Raw genomic sequence first — 27,990 nt, forward strand, 5'->3', positions numbered from 1 at the left:
GGGACGAAGAAGAATTTAACGGTTCCCGGTTGTTGAGCCGCTGCAGCCTGCACGGAACCGGTGGGCTTCCTGACGGGCGGTGAACCGGGAGAGGCTCCGGTCCGACGGTCAGCGGCTTCACTCCCTCCGACACCGCGATGTGTTAACGGCCAGAAGCTAAGAGCTAGCAGCCTCTCACCGAGGAGCTTCACCGCTGCCCGGGGTAACGCTGACATGTCTCTGTTTGGAGATAACTCCTACACCGAATAACGGGACGGTGTTCATACCCGGTTAGTCTGCTCAACTATACGAGAGTCACATTTACCGACTAAAGTTACTCCGCCGAAACTAACGACACCGTACTTGCTAACTAACCGGAGCTAGCGGCGCCGTTACCGGGGCTAAGACGTTACTCCGGCTAGCTCGAGCCGGAGTCTGTGAAGTGGATATAAACAGACGGCACTCAAACTTTCCCCTTAACGGAGCTAAACAGCAGCAATCCGTCTGTGCATGTCAGGCTGAGTGCAGGGAACGACCAGGCTGACGGAGAAAGTCCAGTCAAGCGAGAGATCTGCACTCCGCCGAGCCCCATCAATAGAAACACACAGAATAACTCACCTGCTGTATGTGGACCGGACACATGAAATGATCCATCCAGCAGAACTTTTTCCAGTTTAAACCGATGACGCCTTTTAAAATATAGCTGCCTGCTCGTGACCGCCCCCCGCGGTGTGTTTACGTGGAGTTAGATAAAACAGCAGAAATGTGAGAACATCTCAGATAACTCGCACTGGGTTCTGTGGTGATAAATAATATCTATACCTACATGTATGATGGCACACAATCTGCAGTTTGGTGGACTGTGACTTCTGGTGTGTTTCTCAGCAGTGAAACCTCTAATGGACGCATGAACTGCTCTTACAGTTGTCTTTATTCAGATTTGTCCTGTAATCCTCCTTAAACCATTGATGCTCAGCCTCAAATTTCCTTCAGACTGATATTTTTTTTATATGATCATGGTTTCTATAATGTGGTTTAATGCCTTACACCCCCAGGGCTCAGAGGGAATGAAGATCTGAATCTTAATTCCCATCACAATAAGACCCAACAATGGCTCATGTGAATGGCAATGGCTTTTGTTTTATAGCATATATAGCATTCCTTTGTCAGATTATCTGAGTGTTCTGTCCCTGACGTCAGACGTATGCAGCCTTATGACATGGCCAAGTAAAACGTCCACTAACATCACTCTCGTGCATTTTATAATAGTAAAGAGGTTTGTTGATTTAAGTTTGTAATAATTTAAGTAATCAACATTTTTTCGCACAAATATAGAGCAATGGAGAAGGGCTCTGAGGTGATGGAGGATATTGTATTTCGAGGGGTGGAGTTTTCAGTGAAGATAGAAGGGGACAACCGTTCACTGATGGTCGAAATCTCAGACTCAGTGACAGCTGATCAGTGGAAGGGAGAATTTGATCCAGCATGTAAGTGGCATTAGTTAAACATTGACTCCATGCAAGCAGCCCCACTAATACTATTTAAGTGTGTTTATTTATCTATTTTCAGACATCGAGGACCTAACTCGTAAAACTGGGAACTTCAAGCAGTTTCCCATTTTCTGCAGCATGTTGGAATCTGCTGTCAGAAAGGTATGTCTGACAGTGCACTCACATAGATCGCATGAAAACATTGAGGTGGTAGAAAAAAATGTAAAGTGAGTAGAAGGATGTGATATCACTCATGCATACACACATACACACATACACACACACACACACACACACACACACACACACACACACACACACACGCTTGCTCAAGGCTGCATGAGCTGAGGCGAGGCTCATTCAATCGAGTTCAGTGTTTCCACTTGAGCGAAAAATGTGAAGTTGTCCCAAGCTGTCTCATTCTCTTTATCCTTTTCCTTAATGTACAGGAACAGGGACTAAAGGGAGAGTGGGCCCAGGGGAAAAGTAACAATTGGATTTATGGGACACTAAACTCCTTTTAATCTCTGAAGGTGCATAGTTAATTTGATTTTTTTTTTTCTGCAGACAAGTGATTCTGTTACACTTGACCTGTTGACCTACGCTGACCTGGAGCTGCTGCGTAACAGAAAAGCAGGAGTGGTTAGTCGTCCTCGTGGCCATCAGCAGTCATCTGTTCTCACTGCGAAGAGATATCTAATCCTCATATACACTGTGGAGTTTGACAGGTTTGTGTCATACATATTCACTTCAGATCATTTAGCAGGATTATGCTCTGTTTTGCTCACATATATTGTGATCATAACTGGTCTGATTTAATGACTGTTTTGTAACTGCAGGATACACTACCCTTTACCCCTGCCATATGTGGGAAAGCCTGACCCAGCTGCCCTGCAGAAGGAAATCAGAACCCTCAGGGCTGAGCTGAGTGCAGTCACCTCTCATGGGGTTGATAAATCTGCAGAACTAGAAATACAGCGGCTGCGAGCAGAGTAAGTTGCTTTTCTCTTTGTCACTAACCAGTATGAGGGGATGTGGAATTTATTCATGTTTCTTTGACATCTTCTGGTATTTTGAAGGCTGACTTTAGTCAAGGATGAGAAGGAGGCCATGGCTAAAGTTCTGGAGCGACTACAGATGACTGCAAGTGGTTCCATACCTGGACGGGAGGACTGGAGGGTCAGAGATGTAGTTAGGACACTGGAAGACCAGCTGGTCAAGGAGAGAGCCAAAAGCCAACGTTCAGCAAGCAAGAGATGCCAGGAACAGCGTCTCCTAATGGAACAGGTGGACCACCTCTTATTAACAATGTCAGCTGAAACAGATTGACAATGTTCTCTCTGTACTCAGTTGGTTTGAACTTTTCCTCTACTGCCCCGACTAGTTGGAAGAGCTGAGAGCCTCAGAGTGTGCTTTACGTGTTCGTGTCAAGAGTCTCACCAGTGAACTGGCGTTACTACGGAGAGGGTTAGACACTCTAAGCGTGTACTTTATTTTTATTTTCTCTCTCTCTCTTTCATTCACTGAAAATTTGGAAATTTAAATACAGTTTAAAATTGTATTTAATTGACCTACTTAAAGCACATTCTCATTTTTGTTTGCAGCAGAGTGACTCCTGTGTCCAGTCACATCAGCTCTCGAGGTGATAGGGAGATCTATCGCTCTCTCTCCCGTGAGAGGAGATCGGGGTACGGGACAGTCAGGGCTCGCTCCGGGTCCAGAGAACGAATACAGGACAGAGTACAAAGGTCAGATGAAAGAGGAAGAAGAGCTGACTCCTCTGGGCCTCGTGCTCGTATACCAAGGACATCACCATCTCCCAATGGTACTGTTTTTTTTTTTTTTTTTTCCTTTTCTTTTCTTTCTTTTCTCCGTATGCCTCTTGCTGAGCTGTAATGCGTTTGGCTCTCACCCTGTTATTGCTCAGGATCACGGGGCCCACGCTTTGATCCTACTGCATACATCCAGGACAGGCAGCGCCGACAGAAAGAAGCAGAACTCAAAAAGTTGTTTCCTTATGTTATATTTTCCGTTTAACATTTTATCAGTTTTTAATACTGTTGCTCCACAGGTACATTGTTGTAACCCTCTTCTTGGTGTCAGGCAGAGGAAGATGCGGAGGGATATGCTGACGTCGCCCATTGTCCCTGAGAGGGGGCGTTCACGTTCCAGAGAGGCCTATCCTCAGATGGCCCGGTCTGGCAGCAGAGGCAGGAGTTTATCTGTGGAGCGGAGGGGGAGCAGGAACTCCTCTGAAAGCTCGTTAGTTGACATGGATGAAATGGCCAAAACTCTGTTCAGGTAATTGGATTATCTCCCACAGCCTTTGTGTTGTTTCAGTAGACTGAGCTAACATCTGTTTTTCTGTTTGCACAGAGGAAGAAAACAGACTTACAATGGGCCGACTGTGATGAGTGACATGGTTATCAAGGTAACTCTGCTAGCATGAGATGCTAATATCAGTAATTCAAGGGAGGACATCCACACATTGTGTCATTCCCTCTGAGTGGTTGTGGGATTGACTCATAAATTACAATGCCAATGTTTGAAGTTATGATTTTGGTATTTTTATGGGTTCTTGTAGTTCACAGAATGAACATGATTTCATCAGACTAAAATCCATCAACTGTGCTATCTTTGTGTTTCTAGTCAAGAGGAGGCCTGTTAACCAGGAAGCCTATGTGTAGTACTCCAACAAAGAGAATTAAAGACAAAGGTGATTCATTAAAATACTATTTTACATTTATGTTGCAATAAAAAGACTTTAACTAGGGAAAAAAAAAAAACAAAACATCCAGCCACTGCACAACATGTGACTATTTCTGCTTCCAACCGCAGAGAGCTCCATGGATACGGGTACTGAGCTGTCAGAGATTGATGCCAGACTGCAGGCACTTCAGGAATACATGAGAGACCTAGATACAGGACACTAGCACAGCACAGAGCTTTGGCTGAAGAACAGATCAACTATGAAAAATGGATCTACCTGTTCTCAAGTGTTCACGGAAGACACTCCCAGGACTAAAGAAAACTGTAGCCAGGACTACTTTTTTGGACTGAAATGATTTTTGTTATTGTTTTTATTAAGTAATTTAAAATGTGGCGGTCTTGAGTGTAGTTTAATCATTTCTTATTCACACCTCACCAAATGACTGAATTAGTGCATACGTGGATGTATGATTTGTAAATGATTTGATATTTTAATTTCCCCCTTTTGCCCTGTTTTCTCATCTTGCAGGTCCCTTTTTTTTATTTTGGTAAAGTACATTTTAACACACAGCATGTGACGTTTATCATTTGTTTTCATATACATTTATGTTAAGTGACATCTTCCCAAGTGCAACTAAAAATTAATGATTTTTTTTTTTTAATGATAAATTATTTTTATCAAAAGTTTGTCCAGGGACAAAATATTCACCAAAGTCCAAAGTGGTGTTATAAAATAGTTTTGATTAGATGGTCCCAAATCCAAATGTCTTGTAATGGAAATAGTTTTTTATGAAGTTGTCTCTACCCTGTAAAACAAATATAAGGCCACCAGTTCAAACCCCTATGGTTGCAATTTGGGTGATGTTTCATTAACGTGTTAACCATAGACTATTGACCTTTTGATGGACTGTTGTTTCTTCCACCCAGTGCATGCTGGGATACACTCCAACCCCTGTACCCTGAAATGCAGTAATTTAGTAGGTGATGTGAATGGCCACATGCTGCATTTCACTGCATGGCTGGTTGTTACATGGGATTCCTGCCTAAGTCCTTTTCAACTATATGTGTAGTCACATTTAACTTAACATAATCAATACATCTAAAAGTATCAGACTTGATACACGTCGACCTTTGACTTGCTGAAACAGTAAGTAAGCACAATTTCTCTTTTAAGCATTTACCACAAACTAACACAAGAGACCAAGAGGTCGATATCCATGAATGATTACTCATTTCATAATTATTGTGCATGCAAATGTCTGAACAGTGGCATCTTTGATGGTGAAACCATCCAACCTGAAATTTTAAAATGAGTCTGTGCACTAAGAGTACTTAGATACTTAGTCTAATGCTTTTTATATCATTTAAAATGCCATTTATAAAAGTTTGTCTTCTGTCTGCGTTACTTTTCAAAATGAACAATCCTTTCCAGGCCTGTACAGCTGCACACATGCTGCTCTCCCTTTGTACTAGTGTCAGCTGAAGTGGAGCCAAAGGGAAGAACCTGGAAGGGTCTGCAGCTGGTTTGGTTTCATTAATTAACAAATAAACTGAGCAGTGAGCCGTCCTCTCCGGAGAGGGGCGTGGAGTCTGAACAGCTGCTCCCTCTCTGCTAGGATTCTTACAAGCATCTTATGTTGGTTCGTGTCTTGAGGAAGTTGAACTCGGAATAATGGCTATGTAAGCTACTGAGTCCAAACATTAAACCTTAATTTGGTCTTCTTACAGTTATATTCCAGAAAAGGAAGGATTTTTTTAAATACATGAAACACTTAAGAAATCTCATATTCTAATACTACATAAACGGGCAGCAATATTGGCCTGCTAATAACACTGCAAAAAATGTATTTACTTATTAGATTTATTAAAGAACGATAACTGGTACCAAGCATAAAATGTTAAACAATATAAAAGGAAACCATATAAATTGGTTAAGGGGAAAAAAAGTAAAAAGCATTTAACCTCCAGCATCGAATCCATCAGTCCCAATCTATTTTTGGGTTGAAGCAGCAGTATTTGCCAACCATTATTTGTAAAACTTTTTGCTCCAAACCGTGTAACAGTTAAAGTGCTCAGAGTACTACATACAAAAACTGTCAGTGCACCTGAACATTACTATAATGTGACGCACAGCACGCAGAGAATATAATATATGGTTTTACAAAAAGTGGTTGCTGCAAACTCAGTACATTCCTTTGTTACAAACTTGATAAAACACATTCAGTTTTCTGTTAAATCGATGATTTAAGGTTTCTCATCAACAAGGGCATAACGGTCCTCTCCCACGGCAACAGTTTACATGCTCAGCTTTGTCCGGACTGGTTGGCACTAACCATAGTCATCGGCATCACTTCGTTTCTTCGACTCTTCAGTATGGCCTGAATGCTGAGTGTGAGCTATGGAGGAGTGGGAGTGATACATGAGAAAGGCTGCACATATCCAAAGACATACATGCTTTCATGTGTAAGAGCATCTTACTGATTGTTGCTGTGCAACAGTGTCTCGATAACAGGCCTTTCTTCGCTCCTGCTCCTTCTCGTCATACAGTCGCCAAATGTTAGCCTTGACCATAATGATGTCTTCAGGCAGGTAAGGATACTGCTGCCGCTGTAACAAATAATGTGTACACAGAAGTAACGAGGATTATTACCAGAGTAAAAGCAAACTTCAGATTTGAATAGTCAGTGCACACACAGGCAGGAAGTTTCATTGTATCAGCTGTCTCTTTTCATATCAGAAAAACCCTCCCACACAAAGACATCAGTTTCTAGTTTCTGTCCTTGGACGCTGGATTCCTAAAAATGAATCGGACATTACAGAAAACCTTTCATCCTCTATTAGAGAGAAACCATATTTACAGCCCCATCTAACATATTGTCATACGTATGTTAGACATGCAAGTATTCATGAATAAATATTTCTATAAAATAGTCTCATAAAGCCCACACTGATTTCACTACATGGTTTATTTCTCCCAATCAACATGCTGTCCACTGAGAACTTAAGGTCTTCAAATGGTTTGTGTGGAGGCTGTACATCAATAACATGAAGTAACATCTGTTCAGTGGAAAAAAATGTCATGTCCATTCGTGGCAGAGCTTCAAATAACCGCAAAAAGACAGTGGGGAGAAAAACACTGATACACTGACGCAACATAATAATAACATGAATGAACATACAGTGCATTGGAAAATTATACTTTAGGTTGGTTTGATATCTTAAATATATACCAAATTTTGAATACTTGGATTTACCACTATGAGAATGTGATCACTCACCACTTGCAACCTGTACTCCTCAATGGTGTGAGACTTCATCGTCTGCATTGACATGAAGGCCATGGATGCATTTGCTCGAGACTTGTTCAGAAGTTCCTGAAATACATATTATTAAAAAAATGATGTCACAAATGTGCCCGGGAGCATTTCTAAGAAACGGTTTTGAAAAATTATGATTATGTATACCAAAAGCTCTTCATTTGTCTTCTTAGTCAGAGCGTCTTTCTGTGTGAGGCTGGCTGGCTGGCTGACTGACTGAGGGATGAACATATTAACATACAGTGAGCTGACAAAAATGCCATGTGAAGTCACAGGCATGAAGAAAGCACTACGTGCTGCTGCTCGTAAAAACTTGCAGCTTTTTACCTCAGCCTGGTATTCAGCCCAGGCGTCCTTGCGTTCTGCTTCACTGAGCTCCTCTTCTTGTTTATGGTCCAGCAGAGATTCATGCTCATGATATGACACTATGTGGTCTTTACAGGTTCGTAATAGCTCTTTCAGGACCTTATCCTGTGAATAAGACACAAAAAGCCATTCAGCACTGGAGCCTCACCATTTAAGGCTTTGGAACGCTGCGTGTCTCATATATTCATCCCATCGCAGCGGAAACCTGACAATATCGACTGTGAAGTGACCTTTGGCGGAGATGAGTTGGTTCTTTTGCTCTTTTTCGAGTTGGGGTCATCCAGCATGTCAGGCTCGAATGTGTAAAGTTCAGTGAGTTCAAAAAGGGTGAAGTGCCTCTCAATCTGCTGGTGATCTACCACTCGGTAGGCTAAAGACTGCTTGGTCACCTGACGATCATAGATCTTCTCCTCCATGGTGCCCTGGAGATGAAAATGACAGCAATACAGAACTGACTGAAATGTTTAGAAGTCTGCATTAGCTTATTTTGTGCAATGACAATTTCATCTCTGGTATTTTAATCAGTATCAACATTTCTCTTGTAAATAATGTCATGTTATTATTTTTATTATGTATATTTTATTTATATGTTATGGTTATTGTTTTTAGTACCTATTATTTATTGTACATATTCTTCTTTTTATTCTGCTTTTCTATTCACTGTCCACATGCTGCTGGAGCGATGCAAATTTACCCATTGTGGCACAACTGTGGACAACAATATTTTATCTTCATCGAAATTTCCATTAAATTAAACCCATCTCTTTGTGTTTAAGAATTCCTATCCTACTTTCAGGGAAGTCATCGAATGTTCTCCAATTGTTTTTTAGCTTTAAAATGTTGACATTAAGACATTTAAATTCATGATGTAGCTGAGGACACTTCATATTTTTTCCCATTAGATTCATGATGATACCAGAAATATTCTGTTCTCAGATGTTTGGGTGGTTAATAACAAAATAACAAATCTGTCAACAGACTGTATGCATGCTACTGGTTGTTTGAAGTTGAACAGTTAGTTTACCTGAGCCAAGAAGCGATACACAAACACTTGCTTCAGCTGACCAAACCGGTACACCCTGTAAATGCTCTGTATGTCATAGGACGGATTCCACGAGGCATCAAAGATGACGACTCTGTTGGCAGCCACAAGGTTGATGCCAAGAGAGCCGGCTCTCGTTGAGATTAGAAACAGTCGTCCTCTGAAGTAAAGACCAACAAAGTATAGATCAGAAGGGAAACTTTCTCAGGACACAGTCAAAAATGTTACTGTATTGTTTCCATAAATCCCAATAAAAGATGTAGCAGTTGGAAAATCAATACCTGGCATTGGAAGAATTGTTGAACTGATCGGCCCATTTCTTCCTGTTTGGAGCACTGGTGGACCCATCAAGACGAAAGTAATCGATGTTTTTAATCCAGCTGCCTTCTGTTAGAACAGTAAATCACAAAAATTAAATACCATTATAAGGAGATTTTCTAAACGGATTTTTTTTTCTTCCCTGTGAACACAACAATACCTTTTAAAGCTGACGGTTCTCTTGCTTGGTGGGAAGCATGAAGGAAACTCTCGATCAAGTTCAATGAGATCAAGGACTGACTGAACACGAGCCTTGAAAAGTAAAAGTGGATTTTGGTTAGATGAGTAAACATCCTGAAAAACCACCATCAGTGTGTTTTTTGCTGGGCTTCAGATCGGAAAAGAAACGCACACTTTATCATCCAGCTCTTCAGCCATTCTGAGAATCTCAAACAAGAGCACCATCTTTCCTGAGTGCTGCAGGATTTTGGCATCCATGTCAAACAGCAGACTCTTGTACCAGTCTTCATTTGATTTGTGAGATGTCAAGCTACTAGCTGCAGGGTCTCCTGTGTGGACAATGAGACAGGAGAAACTATATTAATGTCCGCGCTGCAAGGCTGGAGTTTCAGTGACAAATGGAGCTTTAATACCTTCCACTGCTGGAGTGTCTGTGGACACAGCTGCACCATCTACTGTACTGTCGTTGGGGTTCTTCTCTTCTGTTCCCTGCTGTCCGCTAACTCAGGCAAATAACAGGTTAAGTGTAAATCAGAAAACACACTAACCTGCTGCATTTTCTTTTGTGGACATGTTGGACATATTAGGTCTTACCTCCCAGGCTCAGGGAATGCATTTGTCTCAAGAGTTAAATTTTGAAGTTTATTCTTCTTTTTGTCGATTTTCTGTGTAAAGGTTCAGCCATAATGAGGTCATTGGCATTTGCACACACCTCAAAGGAAGGAATCAACATGTTTTTAAGGAAACGTGGTTACTTTGCTGCTGTGGCTGAGCTGAAGGCACCAGGGATGAGTCCAAATTCGGCTCAGCACCTGAAAGTCCTTGAACAGGTTTGCTCGAACCCTCATCTTTGCTGAGTTAGTCATGGAGCCCATATCTGGAAAAACAAACACAAATCCACTTTAAATGGTTGAACACCACATTTTTATTACACGTTCTTTTAAAAGACAGCCTTGACAGGATCTAACCTTACTGGCTTATATTTCCTTTCCTCATTGGCTGATGATCATCATATTTAAGCCTTTTTGTGATTTATTCCAACTCTAATCAGTTCATGATGAAAATGCTCCATAAGACCCAATTTACAATAAACAGCCTCAAAGCAACCAAACCTTTTAAGATATAAATAATATACATGTATATATATATATAAACTAAAACTAGCATCAAGAGTAAACTAAAAAAAAGGGAAAGTTACATTTTATTCTTGACATATGTTACAATAATTGCAAAGATTGTAAATATAGATTTCTTAGAGAAAAAATATGTCGACAGATTCTTACCAGTGATGTGATCAAGGTAGTAGCGATACAACCTATACTGAAGTAGGGAAACTCTCACTGCCAGAACATATTCGTGTTTAGGGGGTAGAAACTGAGTCAACTCAGAGTAATCTCTTCTCTAGGAAATACATGAACAGTGCTGTTAGAGGTGGAAAATGAAACCAAACTGTGTGCGTGACACCAGGGGTGGACTTGTTTTTTTACCTGCACACATCCAGCCAACATTGCATGAAGCACGTGTGCTCGCCTCTTCATGATTCGGACATCTTTCGGTGTGGAGTCAGCACACTGGCCATTTTGTATTGGGTTGATAAAGCGGTTTCGGAATTCACTCAATGACCCCAGAAGGTTTGTCTTGATGAAATTGACCATGCAGTGGTCTGTGGGAAAGAAACGTGCTGTGTTAATGAGTTCAAATTAAGATAATAATTCAATTTGTTAAAACACTGTCCACACCAAATTTAACCACTTAGACAATGAAATGAAGCAGAACTCAATTTAGTTCTGCCTTTTCTGGTCTGAGTTACATCTTTTTTTTGGGGGGGGGGGGGGGGGGAGGCGCTCATATGTACAGATCCTGTGGAGCTAGCCAGAAAGTGGCATTCCTCACCTGAGGTCATAAACATGACAGGAAGGAAGACTCATCTGACCCCAGGGGAACAATGGACAAAGGACTATCAACACCCTTTGATTTCCCCAGATGTTGTGTATAAAGCTGAACTCAAGTCACAGGGTAATTGTCAGACTTATTTAACCCACATGGGAGAAAGAACTCTGTCCCTAATCAGCTGAATAGTTAGATACAACTCTGTTTCGTTGCTTGCTTGTAACTGTAATCGGTAATCTGTGCTGTGTTTGTTCGTATTAAATCTTTCAAGCTTGGCTGCGTTGAGCACGTTCATTCGCTCACCTTGGAAATAGAAAATTGCCACCACACAGACCGAGAACTCACTCTGAAGGGAAAGCAGCAGAGAGCTGAATCTGATTATGTAAACAGTGTAAGTCAATGAGTGACAGAGGGACACATGGCCTTTTTAGCTGCTTGAAGATGGGTCATCTAGAAGGGTTCGGTTGTGTGTGATGGGTGGTTGAGTCTTATATCATGCAAAGTTCCACAAGCAGCAGGCAGATGCAGCATAGTCAGATAAGGACAGCTGATCAGCAAGCACAAGACTCAGATGTCTCTTGACCCAGGGGGTAAGAGATGAAAAGGCCCTGTCCTTTATCACAATGGACAGCTTATCCGAGTAAAGAGAAGGGGCCCAGGGAGCAATCCTTTGTCAGCTATACATGAGTGACGCAGGTTAGGGTAGACTGGATGAGGATAGTCTCATTGTGCATTGCAGTGCTACCTTTATATTTTACATAATTAGTTTTTATCATAGTAGTGCAGACTTACACTCAACCAGGTTGTTTTGCATCGGTGTGCCAGTTAGCACCACTCTTCGTCGCGTCTTGACAGCATTCATAGCTTTGGAGATATTGGATGCATCATTGCGCAAGATGTGGCCTTCATCACAAATCACAAAGTCTGGGCCTGGAAATAAAAAACCCAAATTTAAGATCACCACCGCAGCAATAAGAAATGACAGAGACAGAGAAAAGCATCTTGATTACATCACAGTTACTGTACCAGGATCCACTAATATGGTCTTTAACTCAGTCCTCCAGTGCTCACTGTTGATTTTCTGGCCAAGTGATAGGATGCGGTACATCTCATACCCCATTATCACAACACCGCCTTCACTGTTCCACCTCTGCAGGGCTGCCAGTCGTTCTGAAGGGTTCTTCACTGAAGCCAGTTCTGTAACCTGTAACGTATTTCTTTTTGAACAACAGCCAAATATAGACACGTCTGTGTGCACATTAGGCAAGAGTCAGTTCCACTCCTTTATGACTGAGCATAATTAACAGCTTTGAAACCTTGACTACATCTTTTCCCATGTCGCCTTGCCATTTGTTGAACTCGCTGACCCAGTTGAGTATTGTATTGAGTGGACACACGACCAGCGCTGTTCTGAACTTCAGGCTTGGTGACAGCAGCACCGTGTGGAGGAACGTCACCACCTGTATGATCACAAAATTATGTATATAGGAAGTGCAGACAATTTCTCAGAGACAATGAAGTGCAATTTAAGACCAACAAAGTAATAAAAATGTAAGAGAGAATTTGAATCTGTGCAGCTAGCAATATCTAAAGTGGCTCCAAAATGTCAATGATGATGATACTGATAAAAGAAGTGGATATGTTTGTCACCTGCAAAGTCTTGCCCAGGCCCATGCAGTGTGCCAATACACAGCCTGAGCCTGGAGATGAGTTGGCTTTCTTCACAGACTCACAACAACTGTCCCAAATAAACTGGACACCTGTTGTAGAATAAAGAGGTCAAGCTTGGTCAGAAGACAGCTGCTAATTATTTATAACAGCATGAATTCAGATGATTAACAGACCAACAGGTGCATAAACATTTTCTCATTAAAAATGTATATTTCATTTGGATGCCCACTGACATGTTTGGCTCATAATCTCCAATGGTTCTTGGGGATATGCTCATATTCAGACTTACTTTGAAGCACAATCCAAATCTAATAGAAATGTAACAAGAGCAGTAATGTTGGAACTGGTATTTACACATCTTCCTCATTTTAAAATAAAACAGAGCAGAAACTAACCATCCACCTGGTGAGGCTTCAGTCTCGTCACCAGGTTCCTGTGCACCTGAACAAGGGGCTCTTTCGTCTCCTCATCCTGATCCAGGACCAGCTTGGTGGTGATTGGATACGCCACTAGAGACAGTTCATCTTCTATGACAATAACCTGGAAAACATTGACAGGTAGTTACAGCAAGAATTTTGTGTATTTGTTCCTTTTAATAAGCTCTAAGCCTAAGTGATGATACAGGAAAACAGGCATTTGGTCCAAGTCCTGCCTTGAAGATTTCCAAAGTGAAATGTAAAGGTCTCTGTGACCTGCTGTGCAGGCACTACCTCTCTCCTGTCATCCATTTGGTGATCTCTATCTGCGAGCCGTTTGCATCTCTCTTCCTCCTCCCTCAGCGCTTCCTGGGTTTCAGCTCGGAGATTAACATCTTCAATGATTTTGCGGATCTTTTTGCGACCTTTAGGAGTGCCCTGGAGGTTGATATCCTCCTCTCCATCGTCTTGATCACTCTGTTCAAATGCAGGAAGACCCAACAATAATTATGGCCATGAGACAAAAGAGCCACTTCCCCTTCCAGATGAGAATGATAACTCAGCTGCTACCTTTTCACTACTGGTGTCAGACAACAAAATGCAGGCTACTTGTTTCTTCTGTTCAGAATCACAAGTGCTTTCCTTCATTTCTGAGGATATTCTGGACATAAAAGGAGAGAATAGGAAATGAAAATTAATTTTATACATGTGGACACTATATTCTGAAATAAAAATACTCAATACAGACTCATTGTTCGGTACTTCAGATTGTAGTAATTTACATGTGCTTTGGTTTTACCTGTAATGTAAATATTACAGTTCAGACATTTTACTGCTGATTATTCTATGCATACTAAAATACAAACTTACAGAGAGTAGATGAAAACTGAAGAGATTTTACAAATGTAACGCAAACATAAGTACAAGATCAGAGCCATTATTTTTAAGTCACTATTTTTTTTTTCTTTTTTTCCTCTATGTTGTTAATGTCAGCAGCCATTTCATGTACCCTTTGGTCTTGTCTTCTTTGGCCTCATCCTCCTCTGACTGACTCAGCTCCTCGCTCAAACCAAGGTCTAGCCGGCTTGACTCGTTGCTTATGCTCTCACCACCGCTTTCACTATCAGCTTGACAGAAATCAAAATCAGCTTTTCGAGCATCGCAGGTATTCCCTGTTTAGACAGATTAGTTTCTCATGTGAGAGGTGTCCTTACAGCTGACAGACGCTCTCCTCACTCTTTTCTTGCTCTTCTGCTTTCCTGTGGTCTTGTCACTGGACGCTCCCTCATCTAAGGTGAGTTTGTGGCGGAGCAGATGGTGCCTAGAATTTGGTCCTTTAGACAGGTTGTCAGGCGATTCTGAAGGCAACTCTTCACCTGTGGCAGAGACATATTCATTGTTATTTCTCCCATTTTCTAACCTACAGTGACATATCGGGTGTCTGACAGTCTTTCCCCTCACAAGGTTTTCAATATTTCGGGGAGAGGGGAGATCTTGTGCTTATTAAAGACGCACAAGAGGAAAGCTAAAAATGTGCTACTCTGAGAAAAAAAAAAAAAAAAAAAAAAAAAAAAGTACTTACCATTGTCATCTGTTCCACTATCCTCATTATCTGGTCTGACCTCCTTTGCATCATCCGACTCAGAATCATCCTCCTGCGTTTCCTCGTCTGAAGAGATATCATCACCCGAGGAGTAGTTGGCTTTGATTTGGGCCAATAGCATTTTCTTAGCGATTCTTTCAAAAGTAGAAAAAAAGCAAAAGGTACCGCAAGTTCATTTTATGAGCATTAACATCATCTTCAGCTGGATACTGTTAAAACCACAAATATGGCAGTAAACAGATTTCAATGGTTTAATTGTTAAGTTCTGACTGAATGCCAATAGTACCTGAGCAGTTAGCCTTCAAAAAGTAAATATTAAATCAGATCAAATATTGTCCTGCAGTCAATCAATATCAATGATGGCTTGAAATCATTTGCCAATTTAAAGTTTTGCTTGTCAAATCATAAAACAATTAAAGTGCATTATCACAGCACAGGAGGTCAAACATTTCAAATAATAATATGCAATGAATAAATAAATAAAATAAAAATGAGACAGAGACATTTTTATGAGTCAGAATTTATTACAAGTATTCTTCACATGAAAAGACAATAATTTTCTGTATTTTCCTTCGGGCAATGGGGAAAGATATTTTTCCCACTACAAAGTTTTCTTTCCTTGAGTCTGACACAGACATCTGTTGATTGTTTTCACATGAAAGTAAGAATAACAGGGATATGTATTTTGTCCGATGATGGCAGCTCAGAGTGTAAGAGCAACAGGCTCATGCAACATATTCTCCTGGCACTACCAGGAAATTCATGTTCTCTTAAGGGAGGAGAAATAACAACAGACTTAAAAACTGCAAATTACCAAGAAAGTCTCTGAATAAATATTTCTTCAAAGTAAAATGTTTTTTCAGCTGCTGTTATACTCCAGTGGAGTACTGATAAATAAATTGTTAAAAACTGGGGTTGGTTTAATACCCACTTGGCCACTGATTAGTACATACCACTAGCTACTATCATCAACCTCATCTACAGCTAGCTGGGTTTGAACCACATTTCCCAACACAAGTCTGACCGACTATTTCAATTCATAATTGAGTCCAACCGATTAGATGGGGTGTGGATCTGACTCTGGTATATCTACTCTCGTCAATTGTCCATTCCACATCAGCCCATTCTCAAAACATGTCATGTACACAGGTTTGATCTTGGTCTTAAAACGGACTGTTGATGTAGGTCACTGGAAATAAGATAACCACCAACATCCAAGGAGGGTTATTTGTAAAAGAAGCGAAGCAGCAGCAGCAGCAGCAGAATCAGAATCAGAAAAACGCTTTGGATCTCATTTGACATAGTTTGAGCACAAGGGCAACACAGAAAAAGCAGAAAAACAGAGGGGGAAAAAGAAAGAAAGAAAAAGTAACACTGAAGAAAACGAAGTTACTGCCACATGGGAATATGGCATTCTTGCCATTTGTAATAACATGCTGTGTGAATTTCAAAAATAATTACAGTACGTTTTATGTTTTAGCCCACTAGCTAGAAACAATATAAATTTTACGTTTCTGCTGACCATTTTTCTGTGCTTACACTACAGCTACAAACAGACTTCTGAGGGTGAGGGGGGGGCAACAAGTTGCTGCTGATAGGAGGCTACAATAATCCAGATTTAAGTGAGTGATGCCTAACAGCACTACATTCACTGCTGTGCTGTCAGGAAATCCGACCTGGAAAAAACATGAGAGACAAACATTTATGTCATTAAAGTCAGAATGAGAATTTGGTCGCTTTTTGCATTATAAACGGTCGTTGTTTCACAGCCCACTCTCAATTCTCAGATATACAAGTTCCTGTGAACAACTGAAGGACTGACCTGAAGGCTTTTTAACGCAAATTGGTTATTGCCACAGCAAAAAGAGCAAAAGCTAATTTTCTGATGGCTCACCGCTCAGGCAGAGTTTACACTTCTGCAAGTTTGAATGATAAAACTTCACTTGTGTTTTAAAAGCTAGTCTATGCTTTAGAAAATGGTCAGCAGTAATGTATACTGTGTATAGAAAGTGGGGTAAAACATACAAAAATACAAATTACACCTTTTTTTGGCACGAGTAGCCAGATTTTTTTTATATAGGTTCATTTTTCTATAAGCTGGTGACAGTGGAAATGTCTTCATTGTGTTAAAGCTGTGTCCTCTAAATGCTTGGTTTGTGTGAGGAGACTCTCACGGCTTCATTTCAACACCAAAATCTCCTGCCAAACTCTGTGTGATTCCTTAGGGCTCAGGCATCAGCAGCCAAGATATGATCAGCCTCCATTAAACTGTGGTGGTGTTAAAATTCTCAGGCTCATAGCTCATAACTTCAAACCACAGCAGATAAAACAAAGCGTCAGCATGTGACTAATGGTGAAAAAAAAATTGCCTTTATAATTTCAATGGGCCACCCTTCTGTAAAGGCACTGCTGTTAGACAAATAAAATGACAATCTTTGAAATACATAGGAAGCTTTTTTGGAGGACATAAATCCTGAACCTTCTACAACACCATATTGCATATACGTAAAAATAAATGCTTCCAAGCTCCAACAGCACTTCATGTTTCCACACTAGCAGATACAGACATAGCCTGAGGTCTGTGCTAGCATACGTGCTTGAAAGAGATAATAACAGCAACCAGATAATATGAATAAATATCACTGAATGACAGGAAATCTGAACAACAGCCCCACCCATCATGGCTCAAATATTTACAATGGGGTAAATATCTCTTTATTGAGATCATTTTGGTAAACAGTGGCTGAGAATTGTGTTTATAGCCTGGTGCTTTCAATGAAGCATTAACATGCTCTGATTTAATTAAAAGGTACAAATGGGCAACTAAGGCATATAGTGCATGTTAACTTGGCACGGTGCCTGCTGTCATCTACATTAGGCGTGATTGTGGGAGAGCAACTGGCAACTTTTGGAGCTGAAGTAATATACTTTTTCAATACATACAAAATTATCAACGCCATTTGTACCTTGTACACCATGTAGCTTTTAGCTTGTAGAGTTCAATCAAGAGGAACCACATGCCAAGTATCATGTTATTATTATGTCAGTATTATTCAGCATATTCGCCAAGAGCTAATACCATGTTGATGCCTTAAAAATATAGCACTGCAAAGGACAATTTCGCAATCAGAAGAACAACATCAATTGGCATGCACAACAAATCGAAGCTACAGCAATAGACTGTAAAGGTTTGTTGTCTACCATAATTTGCAAAAAGCTCAACACCAGTGGACAAAGAAACCTTAGTGTTACTGTATTGTTAAGAGGTTTCAGGATGAGTGCTGTGGGAGGCTTTGAATGTTCATTACCAGAAAAACATTCCTAGGCTTATCACTTACCAATTCTTTTGTCTGTTGGAATGTGGAAGTAGCCCTACAACAAATCCTGAGACTTACAGAAAGTCATGATACCATCATCACTATCAGAACGAAGTCAGAAATCAGGCTCACATAAAGGCTCTTAAATGTGGAGCCCTACTTTATGCTCAAGTCTTGAGCAGCAGACGAACAAGGGGCTGCTGTAGGAAAGAATTTGAACTTTTGTGGCTAAAAAGCTGAATAAAAATTTTCAAAAGCATTTAAAGAGCTGCGCACATCAAACTGGAAACTTTCACAGACCATTCCTGAACCATTTCATCAAATTAAACTGTCATACCAATGTAGATTTACCTTGAGAGCAGATGATTTCAGGGTAAAGCAGTAAAGTTCTGGCACCCAGAAGTTAACAAAGAAAACATTTATAGAAATTGGAGGAAAAAAAAAAAAGTAAAGTTTTAATTTTTAAATATAAGTATGTCGAAAGAAATACTACAGGTATGTTTGAGATTTTGTACTTCATCTGTATTAACAATATTCCATTTATATAAATGAACAGAACTCCTCAGTGGAGGACTACAGTTCTTTGCTGATTCTGTCGTCACATTAAAGCGCGTACGTGTAACAAATTAGCAAGTTGAGGTGCAAGGCAAAAAGAGTTTCATTCATTCACGATATTCATAGTCATAGTTCATAGGCAGCCACAGAGCTTTCCCTTTTATATCTAATTAATGCACCAGGGAGAGAATATGGTATAAGAAGTAATAATAAAAAATTTATTTAACTTAATTCAACTCTTTCTTTTTACATGTTGCATACCAATATTTTTTAAAAAGCTCACACTTTTGCATGTTGCCCGTGATTCACAAAGTCCCGTCTCACTGCAGCAAACAAGTCCCGTATGTCATAGTACATGTCTAGAATGTGTATTTGATTGCTGAGGCTCTCCTGCAGCTACGTTTTGGTCGTGTTTGAGTGGACCGCAACTGAGTCTTGATGACATGGGTGTTGCTAGATTTTGCACAGAGTCTGGGTTTTGAAGTTGCAGCCTTTCTTCCACATTTAGGGTGTTTTACAAAGTCTATATCACAGCTTTTTGAACCATACCTATTTTCTGGATCGTCATCGTCTTCTGCCACCCACGAAGGCCCAGATTGCTCCTCATCTCCTATGTAGACAAAAAAGAGAAACCTAAGTTGTTCAATAATGCCACTTCAGTTTAGAGGAACAGAAGCCATTCATCAAAAACAGGATGCAAAACGAAACCGCTTCATAGTTAATATACCAAACAAGAAATATGACTTCTAAATGTCACAGAAATGACAGCTTATTAACTACAACAAGGCTGTGATCAACTCCCCTGAGACAGCCTGTATCATAGTGATTCCCTGGTGAGCACCACCAGTTTTGTCTTTTCCTCTCCACGAGGCTGTCCATGAATGTTGCTAATATTGTTGTCAATGCTACTTTGCTTTTTTCCCTTATAGTAATAACTTAATTTGATGCATCTACATTACAAAATAAGAACATTAATTATGGCACCCTTAAAAAAAAAACAATACAACAATACACAGTCATAGTTAACACATTCACTAGGCCAAACCATATTTAAATCGTCAACATCTGAAACAGCGGTTATAAATAAAACTCTGAAATATTCTCATCATTTGACTTGACATGAAAAACTAAGGTCTTCAGTTCATCCAGTTTTCAAAAGAACCACTGCAATGATACATCCTACATACATAGTAGACTCACCTGATGATTGGTGGAATGCTGCTGCCCCCAGTAAGGCCACATCATCAGTGATTGGCTTGATCTTCTGATCACTTCCGTCACTTCCAGAGTCGTTGTCATGTTCATCTTCACTTGATGAGGACGACAACTGCATTGCTTCCTGGTGAGATTTAGCCTTTGACTTCCCAGTCTGCATTCTTCCCTTCTTTCTAGCCACACCTTCCTCTTCCCTTTTGATGAGGTGAGGCTTCCCTATTGATCTTAGTGTATTCAAGTGCTGTATTTTATTCTGTGACTCTTGATCATCACTTGAGAAATCTGTTCCACTTTCCCTTTGAGCTTTGCCTCTTCTATCGCTCGAGTCAGACTCCAGGGAGCGGTCCAGCATCTTGCGCTTCCGCCGCATCTTATCTGATGACATCGGGTTGCTCTTAGTGAGCCAAAAGAGACATTTCTTGGCCACCTTTGATGCTTTTCCATCATTCTCATCACTCTGCTGTTCATCAGAGCTTTGTGTCATAGCTGCCCGCTCAAGCAGAGCAGCAGGGACTTCATCTGAGTCAGAGTCGTCTATTGTTCTGTTTTGTTCTTCAGTGTTTTTAACTGGTACTGTGCTGGGGTTTCCCTCAGGGTCAGATTCACTATCACTGTCGGCTGCTGTAAGAGATGTTTTGGACTTGACATCACTTGGACGACGCAAAGGTGTTGTCTTTACACGAGGAGACCGTCTATTGCCGTGCTCCTCCTCTAAGTGTTGAGATGGACCAGAGTTGTCATTGCTCATCCTACTGTCAGCTGTCTCTCTATCTTCTGACACATCTTTTCCCTCTGACTTGTTATCGTTGATGTGGATGTGCTCCTCCGTCTTTGGGGCATGGGAGGAAGGCTCCTGCTCCATAGGTACAGGTGTAAGTTTGACAACTAGTTTTTTTGTCATGTTGACCACTGTCTCAGAGGGCTTCATGACAGTCTTTTGTGACCTCTGACTGACTGCATGTGAATCTGAATGCACATCTACCCCAGGGCAGTCATGTGCACTTCTCCTATCTAAAAATCCCTTGGAGTCAGAATCATCATCATCCAAATGTTCAGATGCCAATTTCTGCAAGTCATGCAAGCATGTTTCATTAGAGATGTCCATTTCTGCCTCTGCTACAGTTTGTGTATCAAAGTCATCACTAAGGAACTTTTCCCAGCAGCTTAATACATCCAAATCACAGAATTCTTCCTTTAGGCTATCCTCAAGTAAGGTGAGTGATTTTCGCAAGCCTTTGATGACAGACAAAAAGGACTTCAGATACAGCTGGCGAACACCAGGCGTTTGCTTGTTTGTTGTCACAGTATGAATGAAATTGACAAATGTTCGGTTTAAGGCATTTGCTGTGTCCACTAAATGTTTGGCCTTTTTGGTCAAGTCCTTGGGAATCTGCAGTGTGTTGTAGTTGAACACCACATTACCATCCATACCAGTGTGATCCCACTTATCCAAAGGAATGTTCTGTGGTAAGTCTGGCAACATGTCAAAAAGTTCAGACTTCTCCGGCTCCACGCGGTTTCTCCTGCGGTGTTGATGCCAGAGACGCTCCATGTTCTCCAGGACATTATCGCAGGCCATCACCAGGTCAAAAAGGGGCTCCGGGCTACACACATAACAGTACCATTTACTCTCCAGGATGCCAGACAACTCCTTCCGTCCCAGATTTCTGAGAATACACTTCTTGCAAAAGGCATTACTGCAAAAGTCACAACAGATCAAGTTTCCTCCTTCAGCACACCATCTGCATGAGGAAAACAGAACAATATGGACAGTTGCTAAATTTTTAACATAAAACTAACTATGCAAGATTTATATTTCATTTAAAACATTAAATACAACATATCCTACCTACACTGCTCATCCATCCCATCTCCATCCTTGCTGATGTCATCACTCAAGTAGTACTTGTAGCAAGACTGACAAAATGAAAGGTTTATTTGAAAATGTACAGGCAACTTGGATAAAAAAAAAAAAAGGGAATCAAAAATTTGCAATCAGTCCTTAGGAACACTACATATGTGTGTTATATTCCAGAAACAATATTACAAGCTTGTTAACTGCAGTTTAAATGCTTATTAGCAATTTTTTCTTATGGCTGGGATTAAACAGTCTCATCATATATTGTTTTGTCAACAGCCAATATGAATATCAGCGCAGTTTGTTTGTCATCACACATATTGTATTATTTAATTTTAATAATCAGACCATTTATAATAATAAATAATAACCAGCTCTTTTGAGCATGTTTGTTGCTAGAAAGGTTTTAATGCAGTTCTATACAGTAACATGAGGAAGTGCTAATTCAATTTGATATTGATTAAATACTACAAATAATAATAATAAAATTACTGCATATTAGGAAAACAACTTAAATATGGTGTTGATCTTGGCAAAGATAGAAACCATTCGCAATTGCTCTCCTAGGCCATCATCTGTCCACATAAGCCCCGTGATGGCTTCAGAAATATTTCAAGCTGAAGCTTCTTAAACCAAGCTTTTGGAAATATCAGTCTTACTGAATATGGCAAAATGTTTTGCTTAGAACTGGACATTTGGCCAGTGTTGACAGAGGGGTGTGAGTATAAACTGACTTCAGTTTTCCGTCTGATTCCTCTGCATTTTAATAGTTGTCCAATTATTACATTTGATGACACAATGACAAGCTATCTGGTTTTCATTTACCATCACAGAAATGCTGTATCACTGGAGATCAAAGACACAGTATGCAGAAAAAAATGGAGAAGATAACCTTTCATTTTATTTTATTTTTAATACAGTTGTGTTTTTAAGTTTAATGAATCTCTAAACAGATGTCAGGCAGTCTGCAATATAACCCATAGTTAATAAGAGTGCATTCCAATATTAATGACACCATGCTCTGGAGCTATGGAGCTTCCCCACAGAAAATTAGATTTTAGGTTTAAAAGATTGATGTGGTTAAAGGATCCATTGCTGCCATTTAAAATCGTCATAACCAACTACTGTAATCAACAAAGTTGACAAAGTTTCTGACTATTTCCAAGTTAAAAGGTCAGCAATATGAGTAAAATGCATAAAAATGGAGTGTGATTCAGACATATCAATAAGCAGACCCACCTTGCAAATAATCACTTTTAAGACTGGGTGTCGGTAAAGGGAATCTCTCTGGAAGTGGTTAACTTGCCGGCCACATGCAGTGCAACTGACAATGTGTTCCACTCCTACAAAAAGAGAAATAACCAACAAAATTGTTATGATTATAGCTTTATGAGTTATTTTTTTTTAATGTCTAATATTGTGCCTTTACTAGCCAAATGGAAGTGAAGCCCTTGACTCAGCTTTACTTACACTCACACTCTGAACAAAGAATGACCAAGATCTGTTTAGACACAAAGTGTTGTGGATTTTTCGCTTGCTTCAATCACTTGAGTTTTTTTTTTTTTTTTTTTTCCCCCCGTAGCAATCAATGGATGAGAACACTGAGAAGTGCCTTGTTTTTGTTTCATTTGTTTTAGAATGGATTCGTGTGGCTGAGTAGACAGGAAGTGATGTGCAATTTTGTGTCAAACCAGCAGTGACTGACCTCCACGTCTTCTTGAGAATTCTTTCCGCAGTACGGTGGATTTCCGGCTGCGAAACTCGGGACCCCTGAAGTCATCCCTTCCATTATCAACAGGTTCAGGCCTTACCAATACAGTGCCTGTGTAACCAAAACAGAAAGATCAATCAAAAACATTGGGCGGTGCTCTAACTGAAAACCAACCTAAAGATCTGAAACATCTGACTGATATTAAAATACAAAACACAATTCTTAATTGCTGAGTTACGTTTTCCATTCTTCAGGTGTGAGGAGGTACATGCAGGTAATGCAGAACCAAGCAATTCTAATTAACAAAAATTTAATAAAACACAACAGACACTGATCAAATTCACCTTAATTTTCTTTTAAAAAGGCATGAAAAGACCTACCTGATGTCAAAGTTGCATTAAGAAGCTTTAAAAGACCCACCTTTAGGCAGTCTGGTGATATCAAGGTGACCATTTGAGTTTATGGGCAGTTCCAAGTCCTCACTAGCATTTGAGTCCCCAGATTCATCCAATCCAGAGTGCTTTATGACAACAGAGGGTTTTCTGTGATATAACGGAAGAAATTAAATCCCAAATATCATGTAACATTTTCTGCCATCTGCCAGTTTACTTGAAAGTGAATGTCCATTCAGCCATTTATACCTCCTCTCAGCAACTTATTTTTGCACTGCTAAAAAACTGTGTACAGGATGGCTTAGATCTAATGAGCCCCTTCACCAGGTGTCATTAGAAGATTTCTCAGGCTCTAGGGAATCAGGTGGCACAAGGAGCAAACAGGTGTATATAAGGAAGGAGGTGTTGAGTATAGACTTTGCCCAAGAGAATGTGTTTAATCAGGAACTTATTTAAATTATTTTGACACTTCTTTATAATCTATTTATCTGTTTAGTAAAGTTTCGGCCAAAAAGCGTCTTTGTATGGTTTATAAGGAGAAGTGTTTGGGTTCAAATGGATGCAATAGAAAGCAGCTCTGTCTGAGCTTCTCATAGATTCAAGACTCACTGGCATAGCCCAGGAGAGCCTAAAACCCTGGTCTAAGTCACCACATTGACCAACCTCTCTGGCACTTTTGATTACATGTGATTATGAACACGAACAAGCTTTTTCAAATTTGTGTCCACACAAACATACTGTTGCTCTTATCGGCAGAAACTCTGTACACATTAAGTCTCTGGAATCAACTTAACATTTTAACAATTGTCTTCATTACATACTGTTTTTGTCCATTGAATCTAGACTTCTTTAGTGAGAGTGTATTCACTTTTATTTACATGCAACACTGCCATCAATCTCCCTCCAAAAAAATATAAGATATACAAGATATATGTGCTATTATTTACACCAAATGCGACAGGTAATGATGTCATGGTGCTTGAACTATGCTTGTATAGTATAGATCAAATTTCCACCTACCTCCTTGAGTACCTCGTATCACCTCCTGCCTGCAAAACAAGACAGTTTGCCAGTTGGTAGTCATCAATAGCACTTACAGTGTTTACATTTTTACTATTACAGTAATGCCCTGATAGTGAATGTTCATTCAGCACTTAATACTTCATTTATTATGCAAACTATGGACACTGTGAGTCATGGGAAAACTAACAGGAAGCTCTGATAATCCCACGCTCAATTGAGGCCCACTGCTCTTTAAAGACAATAAATTTGTCACTGAGCAGACATAAGAGTGACTATGAGGGATGGAGAAAAGACTCTAAAATTTATAATATACGCCTTATAAAAAAGTGGCATACAGATGGAGAGCTTTGGGTAAACATCTGGGTAAATCTTTAAGCAGCTGTAAATTATTTTGGATTACATTCATCTAAACAAACAAAAAAAAAAAAAAGCTCAAATGGGAACATATAAAGTAATGCCAACGCAATAAACATTTTGTGTATAGCAGTACACTGGAGACATGGGATAGAACATAGTGACGTGTTTATTTCAACGAATGTTTATTGTATTGACTGAAACTATAACCTGAAAATGACCCAACAGGCAGTGTAACACTGTCACAAGGCAAAAGTGAATCTTTATTAAGTTGACTTGACTTTTCCCTGTACATGAGTGAAGGTTTGCCCTGAAACAGTTGCAAGAAGACTTCAAATGACAATCAAACTGTAACGTAGTGTGAAATATATTACGTATAAATTTGAGGCTTGAGGCTTGAATGAGGCCTTAGCAGCTAATGCATTAAAAAAGGCATGTTGACTCAGATAAATGTTTGCTTTAATCCATAACATAACTTAAATACATTTTAGTGTGCTGCATTTAGAAGGTCACTGGCACCATAACTTCCACTGATACACAAACTTCAATAGAATACATAAAAATTAAAATAAAAGATCAGTTACCTCTACAGCGGTGAGAACTGTTAAGTTTCCCACGGGGCTGCTCCTGTTTGTCACACCTATGAACAGGAGATCAATTTGTAATGTTAACTTGACTTTTTTGAACATTCATCAATACCATAATCACACTGTACCATCTGCATCTTCTGAAGTTGTGCCATTACTGTCCTCAACAGTGGAATGAGCCAAGTACTCGTGCAGCTTGTTGACCAATACATTCAGCTTGTTTGAAGCGGTACTAGAGGGAAGGGGGAAAAAAATACAATGTGGTAATGGTAAAACCGGTGATGGACAAATGTCAGATACACATAAATTATTTATATCATAATGTGGGTGTAGAGCAATTGACATTGGGAATTAAATTGTTTTTTCAGAAACGCTTGAGTGGCACAGCTGTGGTGAAGTCAATATCTACAGAATGTATTAGAGGAAAAGAGGTTTCCTGTTAAGGGTTTCACAGCTGTACCTGGACTGAGCTCTGGGCTTGAATAAGGAGAACAACATGGCTTATGTATATTTCATTCATCCACACCGTTACTGTTGAAATAGGAGAGTTTTATACAGCGTTTAAATGCCTGTTTCTCTTGGCACTTGATTTCTTTCTGCAAAAGGAAACCAAGAGCTGTCTGACCGCTTTTAGCAAACAACTGGGTGAATTAAGAAAACTCTCACTTTTACACTGTGAGCCCATATTACTGAGTATATCCAGTCTGTGATGGCCTGCAGTAACCCTACCTTTGTGAAGAGAGGCTTTCATTCATTTTATTTTCGTGTAAGTAACGCTGGAGACCTGGGTTTATTTACATTGCGGTGATTTTGTTATGACCTGACTACAACATCCACTGACCCAAATTACTGAAAACCTCACTTAAAATAAAGCTTTACAGGGCGTTTCAGGTTATAAATAACCACCAGATTGGACAACTTTGATCAATGAATGGCTTTCGTCTGCTGTGTAGGTTTCGTTCAATTCATCATCCACAAGTTATCGTTAATTTAGAAAGAGCGATGAAAACAGCTAAGATCAGCCCCAAACCGTGAAGGAAACATGCTTACGGGATTCATATACCAGTGCATGCTGTGTAGTCCCCACAACAATAATTCCTTTAAGTTGGTAGCTGACTGATTATTATCTGTGTTTTTATCATCATTGCTGTTAGCTGATGGAGCTAACTGGCTGCTACGTTAGCTCGGCGGTGGACAGTCGACTGTCTGTCCGTCTGTACCTGAGCATCGCTGCACACATGTCGCCGAGCAGGTGAGACACCGAAAGCCTTCAGCTCCTTATCGTCCCATGGCACCAGAATAATCGTGGTGGAACAAGAATATGGCACTCAACTGCCCTCTGCGTCCCACCAGAGGCAAATCTGCAGGGAGGCAAATCAGGCAACAACCAGCTAAAGCTCCTAACGCGCTTGACCTGCAATATTAACCCGATGTGTGTTAGCGCCCCCTTCTGGCCCGGAGTCTGGATGTTCAAGTCTGTCCTTTGGGTGAAATGACCCATTTTACCCACCTGGTGAACAAAGCCATACCATTCCTCAAGCAAACAGCTCCTGTTATACAATCAGTGCAAGCAGGTTCTTACTGAGCGGCATTTCTGACACTCAGTTCAGCTCTGATCTCACTGCAGCCTATAATAACTCATCATTTGAGCCATGCATGACACAAACTGCTCTGTTTCATCTAATGCAGCAAATGTCTTCATGTTTTACTCTAAAACCTTTACTTCAAATGAGAAAAAGACTGATGTCCCTTGTTCTGCAGTTTTTGTAAAGGATGGTATTTCAGCATTTGGTTGCCATACAGATATTATAACCTTTGGAGAATCTTCAGGGGACATTTTCACTCCCTTGGCTATGGTATTAATTACTACTGTCAACATAACCTCTGTATGTGATCCAAGCATGACTCAGCCAAAATGTGAAAAGTCAGGTATACTCATTCTCCCTACATCACACCTAATCTTTAACTTTGCATTACCTTTAAATCATCAACCATAA

At 40.1% G+C, this 27,990-nt stretch overlaps 2 protein-coding genes across 6 annotated transcripts; one reads left to right on the forward strand and one right to left on the reverse strand.

Moving 5' to 3' along the window:
- On the forward strand, positions 1 to 6,022 carry ccdc61 (coiled-coil domain containing 61). Of its 5 annotated transcripts, none has more exons than XM_029520256.1 (13): positions 1 to 269; positions 1,315 to 1,466; positions 1,549 to 1,631; positions 2,037 to 2,197; positions 2,309 to 2,461; positions 2,549 to 2,756; positions 2,854 to 2,954; positions 3,074 to 3,294; positions 3,397 to 3,475; positions 3,573 to 3,770; positions 3,846 to 3,891; positions 4,119 to 4,185; positions 4,308 to 6,022. In XM_029520256.1, the coding sequence occupies exons 2-13, from the start codon at positions 1,319 to 1,321 to the stop codon at positions 4,400 to 4,402; spliced, it is 1,560 nt and encodes a 519-aa protein (XP_029376116.1). In that variant the 5' UTR covers positions 1 to 269; positions 1,315 to 1,318; the 3' UTR covers positions 4,403 to 6,022. The 5 variants fall into 5 exon arrangements, with proteins under 5 accessions (XP_029376116.1, XP_029376111.1, XP_029376114.1 ...); XM_029520251.1 differs by having other exon boundaries at positions 3,846 to 3,900; positions 4,308 to 5,993; XM_029520254.1 differs by having other exon boundaries at positions 2,854 to 2,936; positions 3,077 to 3,294; positions 3,846 to 3,900; positions 4,308 to 5,992.
- Positions 5,491 to 27,379, reverse strand: LOC115054813 (transcriptional regulator ATRX-like). Its single transcript, XM_029520250.1, has 35 exons — positions 27,214 to 27,379; positions 26,122 to 26,225; positions 25,991 to 26,046; positions 25,050 to 25,078; positions 24,058 to 24,179; positions 23,632 to 23,748; positions 23,166 to 23,269; positions 21,918 to 21,985; positions 20,054 to 21,810; positions 19,403 to 19,463; positions 14,961 to 15,115; positions 14,593 to 14,754; positions 14,388 to 14,505; positions 13,949 to 14,039; positions 13,673 to 13,855; positions 13,358 to 13,502; positions 12,942 to 13,051; positions 12,608 to 12,751; positions 12,318 to 12,495; positions 12,084 to 12,221; positions 10,889 to 11,064; positions 10,685 to 10,802; positions 10,157 to 10,278; positions 9,996 to 10,066; positions 9,815 to 9,900; positions 9,574 to 9,730; positions 9,382 to 9,473; positions 9,185 to 9,290; positions 8,886 to 9,063; positions 8,092 to 8,283; positions 7,823 to 7,966; positions 7,643 to 7,711; positions 7,457 to 7,552; positions 6,657 to 6,785; positions 5,491 to 6,574 (listed from the first exon to the last, which is right to left on the reverse strand). Exons 1-35 carry the CDS (start codon positions 27,231 to 27,233, stop codon positions 6,482 to 6,484), a joined length of 5,691 nt encoding a protein of 1,896 aa, XP_029376110.1. The 5' UTR covers positions 27,234 to 27,379; the 3' UTR covers positions 5,491 to 6,481.
- Between the last annotated feature and the right edge of the window lie 611 nt (positions 27,380 to 27,990).

The sequence above is a fragment of the Echeneis naucrates genome, chromosome 14 (assembly GCF_900963305.1).
Source record: "Echeneis naucrates chromosome 14, fEcheNa1.1, whole genome shotgun sequence".
NCBI classification, from domain to species: Eukaryota; Metazoa; Chordata; class Actinopteri; order Carangiformes; family Echeneidae; genus Echeneis; species Echeneis naucrates.